This window comes from Lagopus leucura, unplaced genomic scaffold (genome assembly GCF_019238085.1).
Source record: "Lagopus leucura isolate 7727_CA_CO unplaced genomic scaffold, USGS_WTPT01 Super-Scaffold_100127, whole genome shotgun sequence".
Taxonomy (NCBI): Eukaryota; Metazoa; Chordata; class Aves; order Galliformes; family Phasianidae; genus Lagopus; species Lagopus leucura.
In genome coordinates this window covers 141,501-154,720 of record NW_024962330.1, presented here as the reverse complement: position 1 = coordinate 154,720, position 13,220 = coordinate 141,501, and the positions used below count along the sequence as shown (strand labels likewise).

Here is a 13,220-nt window from a genome sequence, read left to right as displayed (position 1 = left end):
GGGGGGCGGGTGGGGCTGTGGGAGGTGGGGGGTCGGGCCCGGGGTGAGGTCGGGCCGTGTGGGGCTGAGAGAGGTGCGGGGTGGGCCTGGGGTGCGTTGAGGGGCCGTGAGGGGCGGGGCCCAGGACGCTGTTGTGGGGTACGGGAGTGGAGATGGCGGCCTCCCCCTGCCGGGTTTGGGGTCCCGGCGGTTGGGGCTGCGGCATTCCGGGTATCTCGGCGGCCGTTTGGCACCACACGGGGGGCGGAGGGCTCCAGCACGGGGAGGGGGGGGGGCTTGGCCGCCGTACAGCGCTGGAACTGGGGGCTGTGGGGCTGCCCACACATCCTGGGGGAGGGGTGATGGGGAGCGAAGCGTCTGTGGGGCACAACGGGGTGCTCACGGCTGTGGTTCGGCCGTCTCGGTGTTGGGGGGGCCCTGCGCCCCTTCCTGCCCCTGAAGTTGGGGGATGGGTCCGGTTTGGGGTGCTGGACGTGGGGCGGGAGTGGCTTCCACAGCCGGTCAGCATTCGGCAGCACCGTCCCTGAGTTCCCGTGGCAGAGTGCCGAGGCCATTACTGATTGCAGGGCAGGGCGGAGGGGGCTTCTGGTCGTCCCATGGAAGAAGGCCAGGGGCTGCCAGCCCGCGGGGCCTCACCTCGGCGGCCTCTTGGCGTTGCGTTCCTCGTTCCTGGGGCCTCTGGAAATGGGTCTCTGCCCCCTCCCCGCCCCCTTTGGCGATGCTCCCTGCTGCTCCCACAGCAATGTGTGGAATAGGGGTCCGTGGCTCTGCCGGCTCAGGGTGCGGCTGCAGGGTCTCCTCCCGCCTTGCTTTGGGGTTCCCTTTGGGAGCCTGGAGCTGTCACACATCTCATCTCTCCCACCTGGAAGAGGAGCTGCATCCAGAGCTTCACATCGGGGAGGAGATGCCAGTGCACAAGGCAACCTCTTCTCCCTTCCTGCTGGGATCGGTGCTGCTGTTTGCTTTCGAGGGTAGTTTGGTGCTGGCCGGGGCACCTTTCCTGCAGGATTTCAGACCTGCTGGCAGAGCTGCGTGACGTGGGCCATACGTGAAGTGCGCTCACCTCGGCTGCAGCGTTTAAAGCTCTTATCCCATCTCTGGGGCCTCTCACAGACTAAAGGGGGGCGATGGTTTTGGTTTTGATTGCTCTGGGCACGGGGCTTTACTTTTTCCAGTGCAAAACCCCGAAGCATCTCAGACCCCAGTGAATGTGGGGCCGACTGTTCTGGGCACAAAGCTTTGCTTTCTCCATGAGTAAACCCTAAAGCTGGCCCCACAGCTCAGTGTTCACCCTAGGGCCGATTACTCAGCGTCTTGCAGCTGAAATGCTGGGGACGGAAGGATTGGGGCGTCCCACCCTTCCTGCTCCCGGGGAAACACGGGGGAGGATTTCTCATTTTGCTGTTTTCGCTTTTGAAGCGGCGTGTGCCAAAAATGCTAATGCGGGATTTCGATCGTTTGGTTCTTTGTGCTTTGTAAGGACGGAGCTCAGAGAGAGAGTTGGGAGTTCATTGTCACCCTCCGGGGCTTCGGGCCCCTCCCCGGCGGCCGCAGACAAAAGAATCGCTCTCAGAATGGCTTCATCCCTTCTGGGGAGGAAATCGTCCCGGAGGGGTGAGAGCGGCGGGGACTCGGCCCCTATGGGAGGGGGGCAGAGCTTCGTGCCGAGCCCGTGAGCAGGATGACGGGCAGCCCCTCAACTGCTGGGGACCGCGGTGACGTCGTGTTGTGGCTCCTGGAGCACTCTGAGCACACAGAGCTCCCGTTGGTGCTGAGCTGCAGGCAGCCAGGCAGGGCTCCGCTCTGGGATGGAGACGAAGGAGGGCAGCCAGAGGCACGGGGAGCTGCTGTGTGGGGCTGGACGGAGCTCACCCCGTGGGGCAGCAGATGGGAGCCGCGTGGCTTTGGGGCCGGCGCTGACCCCGCAGTGACCGGGTTCCCCTGTGGAAGTAAAAGCTTCTGCTGCGTCGTCGCAGCGCTGCTCCGCTCGCAGCACCTCGCAGTGATTAATTAATTGTTCCACCCCCACAGACTCTGCCTCCCTCGCTCCCAGGGCTGAGGGATCCCTCACGGCTCGCCTTCATTCCCAGAGCACCAGCCGAGTCCTGCAGTGCTTCCAGCAGTGGCTGCTGCTGTGGGCGATGCTCACTGTGCTGCCCCGGCGCGGCTTCACGCCCTGAATTCTCCCTGCTCAGCTCACGCTAACTGTGCGTGGAAGGGCTGGCAGGGTGGCACGGCCGCGTTTCTTTCCGCGTTTCTCTGACTTTCTCAGGGACCCGACATCCCAAACAGCCGCCGTTTCTTGCAGCCGAAATGCCCGCTGCCCTCCACGTAACCTCTCTGTTTTTCCCTCGTCCAGATTTCAGCTTTTTGTGCTGCTCGGTGATGTCGTTCCGAAGAGGTTAGAAGCTCTGCGCTGCACGCAGCTCCTCTGCGCGGTAACCGACGCCGTGCCACAGTGGCTGTTTGTGCTCTGTGCCCCCGGCCGGCTTTGCAGAGCGGCTCCCCGCTGCTCCCACCTGCAGCTCTGACCCTGCGGGGTCACTGGGGGCTGTGGGTGGAAGCACAGCGGGTGTCTCTGAGCCGTGCCGTGTCCCGGCCCCGGCGGGTGCCGTGTTTGGGTGTGCTGACGTTTTGGCTTGTTATTTTTGTCTGACATCATCAGAAGTGCGGCTGACCTCGGTCTGGCTTCAGATGTCGAGCTGGGTGTCAGTGCTGTCTGTTGCATGCTGCCGTGCCGCCAGGTGGGAGCTGGGGCTGCCGGCGCTGAAGCCGAAGCATCTCCCGGCCCCTCAGAATGAGTTCTGTGCCCGTCTCTTGTGCTCAGCTTTGGTTTTTCCAGCCGTTACCCCTGGGAAGTACAGACTTTGGGTCTGAAAATGCTCCCAGGCAGCTGCAGCTGGAGGAGGCACTGCAGCACGGAAGGGATTGAGCCCAGCACTGAGAGCGAAGGGAAAAGGCGGCTGCTGTGGGGCAGGGCGAGTTTGGTTTTGGATGTGACCTTAACCCGGATCTGCTGCCTCTGTCCAGGGCGAACCCTTGGGTCCCGCTGCTGTTTTTCGGCCTGGGTTCCAGTCACGGTTGAGAGACCGTTTGGTTCCAGCAGATCCAGAGCTGTGTGCTCCCCTGAGCTGCGTTGCTGTGTTTCGCTTACAGCTCGCAGTTTAACACCTTCGCTTCTCCGGGCAGCCTGTGTGTGTGTGTGTGTGTGGACAAAACCAGCCATAAAACCTGCCTTGGGTGCAGGGAAACGGGGCGATCGCATGGAGCCCCCAGCCCTGCTGCCCTCACCGCTGATCAGCGCCTTGCTGGGGTGCTGCAGCTCATTATGGCCGGGCTCCTGGGGCCCCCACGCAGCCTGGGCTCTGGTTGGACCCCCAGCAGCACCCCCTGAACAGGCAGGGCTTGGGTGTGAGCTCGTGGCTTGGCTTGCGTTCCCCCACTGCGTGCTGCGGGGTCCAGGCAGCGCGGTGGGGATCTACTGCTCTGAGGGAGCTGTGATTAAACCCTGCTGGAGCGGGGATTTGCATGGGTGATTAAATATTAACACAGCTAATCTCCAAGGGGATGAGGCTGGTGCTGCTGCTGCAATGGGGTTGCTGGGATCTTGGTGGTTTCAATTGACAAACTGGTAAATTTGTGTTTAAAAAGAGATTGATTTGCTCTTGAACGGGTGCTGTATTGACATGGCTGGGATCTTTTCCCCATCCCCGCATCCTGGTAGAGCTTGGAAGTGGAATAGAATCAGTGGGGTTGCAAAAGACCTCTGAGATCATCAGGTCCAACTATCGGCATCCCCACCACACTCATAGAAACAGAATTGTTGAGGCTGAAGACTTCCAGGACCACCGAGTCCAATGCCAACCCATCCCACCAAGCCCACGTCCTCAACAGGATCAAGGGAGCGTTAGGGTTGGAAAAGACCTCCAAGATCAAGTGTGGCCCCAGCCCATCCCCACCGTGCCACTGTCCCTAAGCAGGATCATCAGGGTTGGAAAGGATCTCTGAAGTCACCAAGTCCAACCACCAGCCCATCCCCAGCATTCACTGCAGGAATTGTAGGATTGTGGGATCGTTAGGGTTGGAGAAGACCTCTGAGGACAGGGCTGAGATGTGGAGATCTGAAAGGTCCGTGGGTTCCTGCGGGCTGAGATGTGGAGATGAGAAAGGTCTGTGGTTTGGTAGGGCTGACACGGGGTCTGTGCTGCAGGGCTCATCCCAGTCAGCAGCTGCTTGGCTGTGGGGAGGAGTTGCAGGAGTTGCAGGGGGTGTCGTGGTGGGGTGCTGCAGTGGGTGCTGTCACAGCTCCCAATTAAAATCCTGCAGTGTCTGAAGCAGACAGAAGAAACGACAAGGAAATAGCAGCCAAGTCTGCCTGTTTCAGGCCCAAAGCTGCTGTTCTCTGCTCCGCCTTTGGGCCAGGTCTGCCTGGCAGCTTTGTGGCACAGAGAGACATCACAGCCCTCCCTGTGCCCAAAAACACCCCCAGCCCCTTTGCCGGGGGGGGAGCAGCCGTGGGTCGGTGCTCCTCCGCTGCCGCCGTCACTGGGCTGCTCGTGTGCTGTGCTTCCCTCCTCCTGACTGCAGTTTTTTGTCCCACAGGGCCGTCTGCCGTCAAAAAGTCGCTCACCCCAGAGGTAAGTTTGTGGCTAAGAGCTCCAAACACCCAATTCCTGCCTCGGAAATGGGGTCGGGGAGGGAGCAGGAAAGCCAGGGGAAGCACAGCAGTGAGAGCAGCCTTTGGGTTCCCCCGCTGTGCTGGGGCTGAGCCGTCCTGCCAGCAGAGCAGCCCTGTGCTCAGACTGGAGCCAGCCAAGTGAGTTCCTGAGCCGTGAGTCAGGGCTGTGTGCGCAGCTTGCTTAAGCTGCTTCCCGAGGGAGTTGGCCTTGCTGGGCTTTGTGACAGCAGGGACAGACGAAGAATCCCACAGAGGGGCCCGTGGTGGCTGCAGGTGGATGGCAGGAGCTGCTGCTGATCGCTTTCCTGGGCATCAGCACGTGACACGGCGCGGTCCTGGCTGTGCAAATGTCATTGCTGTGCTGGGTGCTTTGGGAGCACGCCATGTTCTGAGCCCCCCTTCTCACCACCTTTTCCTCCATCCCAGATGCCAGGCTCTTCAGGGCAGCCGGGCTCTCAGACGATAAAGAAGGGGCACAGAGGAGTGGATTCCACGGGTGAGACCACCTACAAGAAGGTGAGCGCCGCCGCATGGCTCTGCTGCTCTGCGTGATGTGGATCCCAGCCAGGGCAGCCAAGGCTGGGTGTCGCTGGGTGCTGCAGGGTGGCCACGACGGTCGCTCAGAGGGAGCGCAGCGCTCCGAGCTGTGAGGGCAGTGGGCAGAGCTGCTCCTTTCCCACAGCTGCTCTTGCAGCCTTCAGAAGGAGATGGCTTCTAAGCGCTGCCTGCTGGCAGCAACTTCCCAGGCCTTTTCTGGCTGATCCTGTGCTCCTGGGGCAGGTCCTTCCTACAGGTCTTGTGGCATTCCTGGAATGTCAAAAAGGGGGATTGTTAGGGCTTCGCCACACGCTGGAGCTGTGGCAGCTCTGTGGATGCTGCTTCCACTCTGCTGGGCTTCACAGGGATGGTGACACCTCTGATGTGAGTTTGGGTTTGGGGGGAGGTGGAGCAGATGAGGGCTCTGTGCACTTGGTGCAGGCAGAGCTTCTCGTCCAGATCTGTGCCCCAGAGCTGCTCTGGTCATGGTGTGAGTGCATGGCAGGAGTTCTGTTACGGTGTCTGTCCTGCACTGACTGCTGCCTTCACGTTCACTGCCTCTGGATCCCTCTGAAATCCAGGTTGGGCAGCAGTGGGAGGAGAACGGAGCCGAGCTGCTGCAAAATGCCTGAAGTGTTTTTTTGCGAGGGCCCCTGGAGCTGCTGGAGTGCTGCATGGGGCTGATCTGGGAACAAGATTACTGGGCAGGCCGCCTTTTTTCCATCCCTTCTTTTTCCAGGGGTGGCGAGTTGTTTTTCTGGAATTCTTTCCCCTGTGGAAGTGATGATAAACAGGCGGCCAGCTGCTCGGCCTGCTTCGCTGGTGGATGGAGGAGGGAAACTCTCGTTCCTTGGCAACGTGGCTCTGTGCTGTGTGCTCACCAGCAGGCAGGGCTGCATGCGCTCAGCTGAGAGCTGTGGTCAAGCAGCACAGGGTGTGGGGGGGAAAAGGAATCGCATTCTTCCTCCCTCCCCCAGGAAACCAGAGGAAATGGGAAATGCAGGCAGGCAGCTGGAGAGGAGCAGGGTGTTGTGCGGTGGCTGCGTGGCACGGGGTTTTGGGCTGGTGTGGGAAGGGAGCCCACAGGGTGAGGTCATGTGCTGCACAGAGAACTCCTGATTCCAGCAGCTGTGCAGGAACACAGTCTGTCATTGTTCTGGGACAGCTTGAGCACAGGGGCAGGAGTGGCTGCCTGTCTGCACTCCTTATTTTGCCATGACAGAGAACTTTAGGGCTGAGGAGCCCTGGCCTGGCACCAGTCAGGAAATGGGGTGGTGCGTGCTGTGCTGTGTAGCCCTACTGAGCTGCTGCCTGCTGTGTTTGGTGGCAGGGGAACGAGGGCACCTCCCCTCTAAGCATAGGATGTGGGGGGAGCAATGAAATTGTGCTCAGGTCCTTCACAGCTCAGCCAGAACTGAGCAGAACGTTACTGGGGTGGGACAGGGAGGTGTTCGCCCTGCTGCTGCGCTCTGCAGGCTGCCCCGGGACAGAGCTGTGGTGGTGCTGCTCGTTGAGAAAGAAGCCAGCAGGTAGAAGTGGTGGCTGTGCAGTGCCCCACTAACAGCACACTTCTGAGCATAGGGCTCTCTTTCCTCCAGCTCCTCTTGTTCCTCTTCCCAGTCAGCCACTTATGTTGCCTAACTCGTTTCCTTTGCTCCTCCAGACAACGTCATCAGCCTTGAAAGGTGCCATCCAGCTGGGCATCACACACACGGTTGGGAGCTTGAGCACTAAACCTGAAAGAGATGTTCTCATGCAAGATTTCTACGTAGTAGAAAGTATTTTCTTCCCAAGGTCAGTGCTTGCTTTCTTCCTTTCTGTCGTGCTTTGGCAGCAGTAGCAGCAGTAGCTCCCAGCCCTGCTCGCTTTTAGGAGGCAGCAGCAGAGCTGGGGGAGCACAGCTGTGCTGAGCAGAGGCACTGCGTGCCGAGCAGCTCCGTTTCTGCAGAGCTCTGCTGTGGCTCCCATAGGTCTGCTGAACACATAAATGCAGCTGTGCTGCTGTGCGCCTCCCTGGGCTGGATGCATTCAGTCCAGGCAGTGCATTAGGGGACAGCCAGAGCAGGCCTTGCTGCTCAGATCGTCCCTTAGGAGCCCTGAATGATGCAAACCCACGTGTGCCCTCTCTCGTTGAGCAGCGAAGGCAGTAACCTCACCCCAGCTCACCACTACAACGATTTCCGCTTCAAAACCTACGCGCCGGTGGCCTTCCGATATTTCCGGGAGCTGTTTGGGATCCGGCCGGACGATTACCTGGTACGGCTGCCGGGTGCTTGGGGGGGGTTCCTGTGCTCTGTGTCTGCTTGGAGCTCTGGGAGCACAGCAGTGGATGCGGTCCGTGGCCCCGGGGTTTGCCTGGTGCTGTCTGAAGGGCAGCAGTGCCATGCTGCCGTGTTCCACCTCTGCTTTTCTCTCCTCCTCCTCCCCAGTACTCGCTCTGCAGTGAGCCCCTCATTGAGCTCTCCAACTCTGGGGCCAGTGGATCCCTCTTCTACGTGTCCAGCGACGACGAGTTTATCATCAAGACAGTTCAGCACAAAGAGGCAGAGTTCTTGCAGAAGCTGCTGCCCGGCTACTACATGGTAAGTGAGGCCAGGAGAGGCTTTCTTTGCCTGTAGCACCGCATGCTCCCTGCTGGGCTCTGTGCTGTGAGCCTCACACAGGGCCCTGCGTGTCCCTGTGTGGTGAGCAGGGAGTTCTTTTGCACTCGTGGGCTGATCTGACCCTCAGCTTTGCAGGGTGACGTTAACAGTGGGCAGTGCCGGCCTGTCGCCCCCTGCCCGCCCTCACCTCTTTGTTTCTTTGGCTAATGCTTTGAACTGCTGCTGGCCCTACTGGGAGGAGCAGGCAGCTCTGCTGGGCAGAACGTAAATAGTCAGCGTGGCTCTGAAGGCATCTCTGCATCTTTGGTTCTTTTAGAACTTGAATCAGAACCCAAGGACGCTGCTGCCCAAGTTTTACGGCTTGTATTGTGTCCAAGCCGGGGGCAAAAACATCCGCATTGTGGTGATGAACAACCTGCTGCCACGTTCTGTGAAGATGCACCTCAAATACGACCTGAAGGGCTCCACCTACAAACGCAGGGCGTCCCAGAAGGAGAGGGAGAAGGTCTTCCCCACCTACAAGGACTTGGATTTTATGCAGGACATCCCCGACGGCCTCTTCTTGGACTCAGACATGTATAATGCTCTGTGCAAAACGTTGCAGAGAGACTGTTTGGTAAGTGGAAGTGCTGGGAGGAATTCTTTTGAACCTTTCTGTTGGCACCCAGCAGTCCTGCATCCTCTCCTGGGGGTGCTGGCTGGACAGCCTGCAGTTTGGCAGTGCTGTGGGCAGGAAGCCGTGTGCCCTCTCCCTGTGCCAGGCGTGCCGGGTCCAGGCAGTGGGCTCAGCTCTGAGCCTGCCAGCAGCTGTGTGAGAGTGCAGTCCCTGCTCCGGGTCTCCTGCACAGGAGGAGTACTGCAGGCCTTCCTGGCGCCTGGCAGAGGCAGGCTGTGGGTTGAATTCATCCCTTGGCCATGCTGGGGTCCAGGTGGCACCGCTGGCGATGCTGTGGTGCCCCGTCGGCAGCTTCACGGGGCTCACGGTGGCAATGAGGCTTTGTCGACTTTCTGCCCAGGTCCTGCAGAGTTTTAAAATCATGGATTACAGTTTGCTGGTGGCAATCCATAACATGGACCTGGCACAGAGGGAGCACGCGATGGCAGACGGGACGTCCCAGGCCGACACGCGGCGCCCTGCGGCACAGAAGGCCCTGTATTCCACTGCCATGGAGTCCATCCAGGGGGAAGCCCGCAGGGGAGGCACCATAGAGACAGACGACCAGTGAGTGTGTGCTGCTCTGCTGCAGGGCTGCCTTCGTGTGGGCTTTTGGGGTGACTGCTGCTGCCTTTCTGAGAGACGTGCTGGTGGCTCTGAAAGAGAAGGGGGTGGGTCTTCAGCGGGGCCCGTGAGATAGGATGAGGGGAAATGGTTCCCAGCTAAAAGAGGGGTTTAGGCAGGGCACAGTAAAGACAGTGGTTACGAGAAGGGCACTGAGGTGCTGGCACAGGATCCCCAGAGGTGGGAGGGTGGTGGTGCCCCGTCCCTGCAGACTCCAGTGGGGAGGCTGGTGAGCTGTGAGTGCAGGTGGAGCTGTGGGTGCCCCTGCTCATTGAGGGAGGTGAGGTGCCCTTTCAGGGTCTCTTCCAGCTCCAACCATTTGTGATTCTGTGCTTTGGTTGATCCCCGCTGCCTCCACCCCTGCGGGCAGCAGCGGCAGCTCACTGCAGTTGCTTGCTCTCCTCGTGGCTGGGTTGGGATCAGTCTCCAGTGAAACTGCACAGCTCTGGGAAGGTCGAGCCAACCTCACCAGCAGGCACTGTTCTCTGTCCTTGCAGGATGGGGGGCATTCCTGCCCGCAACGCCAAGGGGGAGAGGCTGCTCCTCTACGTGGGCATCATCGATGTGCTGCAGTCCTACAGGTAGGGCAGTCTGAGGGCAGCTGTGTGTCGCGTGGGGGGCACAGCTTCGCAGTGCTGGCTGTGCTCTGTGTGGAGGTCTGGCTTCCAAGGGAGTTAAGATGCGTTTTATTGGCTGCCTTTATTTCTCTGTTGTTATTTTCTTGGAGTTGGGTGTTTGAGGATTGGTTTCCGGGTCTTGTTTACTGCGTTTGCCTCCCGTTCCCAGGAGGGATCGCCTCTGGCAGAGGTTATTTCTGTGCTCAGTGGTTGTTGTGTGCAGGAAGCGGTGAGGAGAAAACAAGCAGTGGCTTAGAATGGCCACAGCCACTGCTCTGGTGCTGCTGGTCAGAGAAGCTCAGCGCCGTGCGGGCACCAAACGGCACAAACTGGTGTGAAACCTCGTCTTTGTTCTCTGCTTTGTCAGGTTTGTGAAGAAGCTGGAGCACTCCTGGAAGGCCCTTGTGCATGATGGGGTAAGCAGCAAGCACAGCACCCTCACCTGTTCAGCTCACTGCAAGTGCTCACTGCGCAGTGTCCTGGGTTTCCAAGGGCTCTGTGTGTTGCTCTTCTACATGAAGCAGTGCCCAGAAACGTTCCCAGGCACCCAGAAATATTCCCAGGCCAATGTAGCACGGGTCAGGGCTGGGGGGCTGCCGTTAACCGCCATCACTTACTAATGCAGGTTTCCACACTGCTCATCCCTTTCAGGACACTGTTTCTGTGCACAGACCCAGCTTCTATGCTGAAAGATTCCAGCGCTTCATGTGCAACACAGTATTCAAGAAGATTCCCTGTAAGTTCTCCACGTGGGGTCCCTGCGGTGGTGCCGGTGTGCCTGGCTTCGTGCTCAGCAGCTGGGGCTGGGGAGGAGCACAGCAGTGTGTGAGGGCATCAGGGAGCCTGCCGTGCCGCATTCCCTCCTCCTGCGTTGTCCTTGCTTTGCAAACGCGGCCGTACGGAGCTGCTTCATGCATCAGTGTGTTTCCCTGTGTGCCAGCTGGGATGGGGCTGTGTTGGGTCTCCTCCTCCTGAGCTCTGTGCGGTAGTGAAGCTCTGCCTTGTTGTTTTTTTTTCGTCTTGAAGTGAAGCCATCCCCTTCCAAGAAGAGCCGCTCCGGCACTGCGGTTCCGAGGCGCAGCTGTCAGGGAGGAGTGCCTTCCCAGCTGCACGTGTCGTGTGAGACAAAAGCACAAGTCACGACAGAGGCGGATGTGGAGCAAGGTTGGTGTCTGGGCTGGGGGGAGAGAAGCGCCTCCCAGGTGTTCCTCAGCTTGCTTTGGCACAGCAGAGCTTTCTGCAGGAGCCTGCGGGTGATTTCGCAGTGCTGCTTTGGATTGGATTTCCAGGAGGGCAGGGCTGGTCCTGCCGTGCTCACGGGTCTGAGGTGTGGTGGGTGGGATCCACACCCCGCCGTTACGGGGGGCTGCGCCCGCACCTCGTGCAGGTGGTGGAACTGCTGTGCTTCCACTCAGGTTCCCACCTCGGCCGCCCGGATCTCCTGCCCAGGACTCTGCCTGTGGACGAAGCCAACAGCGATTCCGTCGCCACCACTTTGTCCACCTCCTCCTTGGGCAGCGGAGGTCTCCACTCACCCGCAAACAGGTGAGGCTCCGGGGGCCCTGGCACGAGCAGCCGCTGTGCAGCGAGTGAGCTCAGTGCCGGGCCAGCATGCGTGCGGGGCGCTGTCGCAGCCCGCTGTGGTCCTGAGCACACGCTGCGGTTTTGCATCTGTGTTTGGGCTGTGCGGACGTCCTGGCGGCTTTTCGTTCTTTGTGCGTCCCGTGCTTGATGGCCTCTTCCTGGAGCTGAGATAATTGTGCTGATTACGAGGTGCTGCCAGAATGCGCCAGGAGCGTGGCGTGGTGCTGCAGGGCGCTGGAGTGACGCGCAGGGCTGGGCGCAGCTCTGTGCCTCTGGGTGTCCCTGGAGCTGCAGTGCATGGCTGAGGAGCAGATGGCTGCCCTGGAATGTTCCATTTGTTGCCCAGTGGTGAGAATTGAGGGTGACGAGGAGGAGCTGTGGTCAGAGCACGATCCCATGCGCAGAAGTTCTGAGGTGCTAACTCCTCTTCCTGGGAGTGGTCGTAACCCACCTTCCTCATTCCTGCACCGTGGCACTAATGAAAGTGTCTGCTCTGTCCTCAGCTGCAGGAGGACGAGATATGATTGCAATTCACTCCTTTTATTCCCTCTCTAAAACATGGAAACTTCTCGGTAGGGATCCTAAACCAGAGCTGCTCCTTCCCAGTGCGTCCGCGTGCCCGGGGAGTTGTGTGTCCTTAACCAGGGTGTCTCTCCTTCGATCTCTGCGTAGGTCAGTGGGCGTGCAGGTGCACAAAGCCGACAGCTCAGCAAAGGATTTCGCTAGGACTGCTGCCTTCCTGTCTAGGTGAGGGAGGAACCACGCTTTGCTGGAGGCCTTCTCCCGTCCAGAGGGTTTGTTTGGGGAGATGTGCCCTGAGGGTCTGCCTCGTGCTGCCTGTGGTTCATAGGTGATTGGTTCAGCACAACATCAGTCGTTTGAAGGAGGTTAGAGAGGGGTGCCTACAGGAGCAGTGGTCTGGAGGAGTGTTTGTCACTCTGGGGGCAGACCTGAGTGAGTGAGCCCAGCAGGGTGCATCAGGGTCAGCCTGCTCCAGAGCTGCTTTGGTGCAGCAGCGGTGTGCCCTACTGCAAAGTGCCAGGCTGCAGAGGGGGGTGTGACACTGAGCAGGGAGGGATGCTGCCAGGGAGCAGTGACGCCTGTCTGTCAGATCAGGCATGGGTGAGTCCTGTTTCGTGCAGAGAGAAAGGGGAGCTCTATGCATGGGGTCACTGGGGATGCCCTGGGGATGCAGCGAGGGGAATGCTGCCCTCACTGCTTCTCTTTTGGAGCACTGCTGCAGCTGGGAGAGGTGCAGGGATCAAAGCCGAGGGCTGATGGTGTGTTCAGCAGCTGGATTGCACAGCTTGTGCCAACCTGAACAGCACTGACCCAAACGAGGCAGCTGGAAAGGAACTGCCTGCAGTCGGAGATGGGAGCCTTGCAGTGCATTCAGCACTGGGTGGCACTGAGTCTGGTCAGGTTGGTGGTTGGACTTGATGACCTTTGAGGGTCTTTTCCAACCTAATGTTTTTGAGCCTGATCCTATGACAAATTCACAAAGCTTTGAAGCACCCTAAGAGCACAACCTGGTTCTGAGGTGTGTGGGAGTCCTCTGCTCCAGCCCAGCTCTGTCACTCAGCTTCTGGCAGAGGGTCCTGAGGTTTGAGGCACTGGGAGTGTCAGCTGCTGGCGAGGAGCTCTGGGGGTGGCTGGGCTTAATTCTGGGGGGACATCCTACTGCCCTGAGCACCAGGATTGGCCCCAGTCGAGTCCTGGAGGCATAGCACTGTAACCAACACTGAGTGTTCTGTCGGGAGAGGATGCAGCTCCACGGGATGCATCCTGCTGGTGGGATGCGGCCCCATGTGCTGCATCCTGCAGGACGTCACTCCCATTTGCTGCACGGGAGCTTTGCCAACAGCTTTTTGCACAGCAGTGCCTCCATTGCAGTGCCTCCATTGCAGTGCCTCCATTGCAGT

The 13,220-nt window shown here is 59.6% G+C and overlaps 1 protein-coding gene across 5 annotated transcripts in view; it reads left to right on the top strand.

Annotated features, from left to right (window-relative positions):
• The window catches only part of PIP5K1A (phosphatidylinositol-4-phosphate 5-kinase type 1 alpha), a 16,675-nt gene that overhangs the window by 210 nt on the left and 3,245 nt on the right, over positions 1-13,220 (top strand). For 2 of the 5 annotated variants that reach the window (XM_042887942.1, XM_042887943.1), the window contains exons 2-15: positions 2,360-2,401; positions 4,603-4,637; positions 5,105-5,194; positions 6,879-7,009; positions 7,354-7,471; positions 7,645-7,797; positions 8,135-8,434; positions 8,835-9,040; positions 9,595-9,678; positions 10,082-10,130; positions 10,366-10,450; positions 10,741-10,878; positions 11,130-11,259; positions 11,971-12,045. In XM_042887942.1, coding sequence (XP_042743876.1) covers positions 2,386-2,401; positions 4,603-4,637; positions 5,105-5,194; positions 6,879-7,009; positions 7,354-7,471; positions 7,645-7,797; positions 8,135-8,434; positions 8,835-9,040; positions 9,595-9,678; positions 10,082-10,130; positions 10,366-10,450; positions 10,741-10,878; positions 11,130-11,259; positions 11,971-12,045 — 1,610 coding nt within the window. In that variant the 5' untranslated portion in view covers positions 2,360-2,385. The remainder of the gene's footprint in view (positions 1-2,359; positions 2,402-4,602; positions 4,638-5,104; positions 5,195-6,878; positions 7,010-7,353; positions 7,472-7,644; positions 7,798-8,134; positions 8,435-8,834; positions 9,041-9,594; positions 9,679-10,081; positions 10,131-10,365; positions 10,451-10,740; positions 10,879-11,129; positions 11,260-11,970; positions 12,046-13,220) is intronic. The other 3 variants (XM_042887946.1, XM_042887945.1, XM_042887944.1) reach the window with 2 other exon arrangements.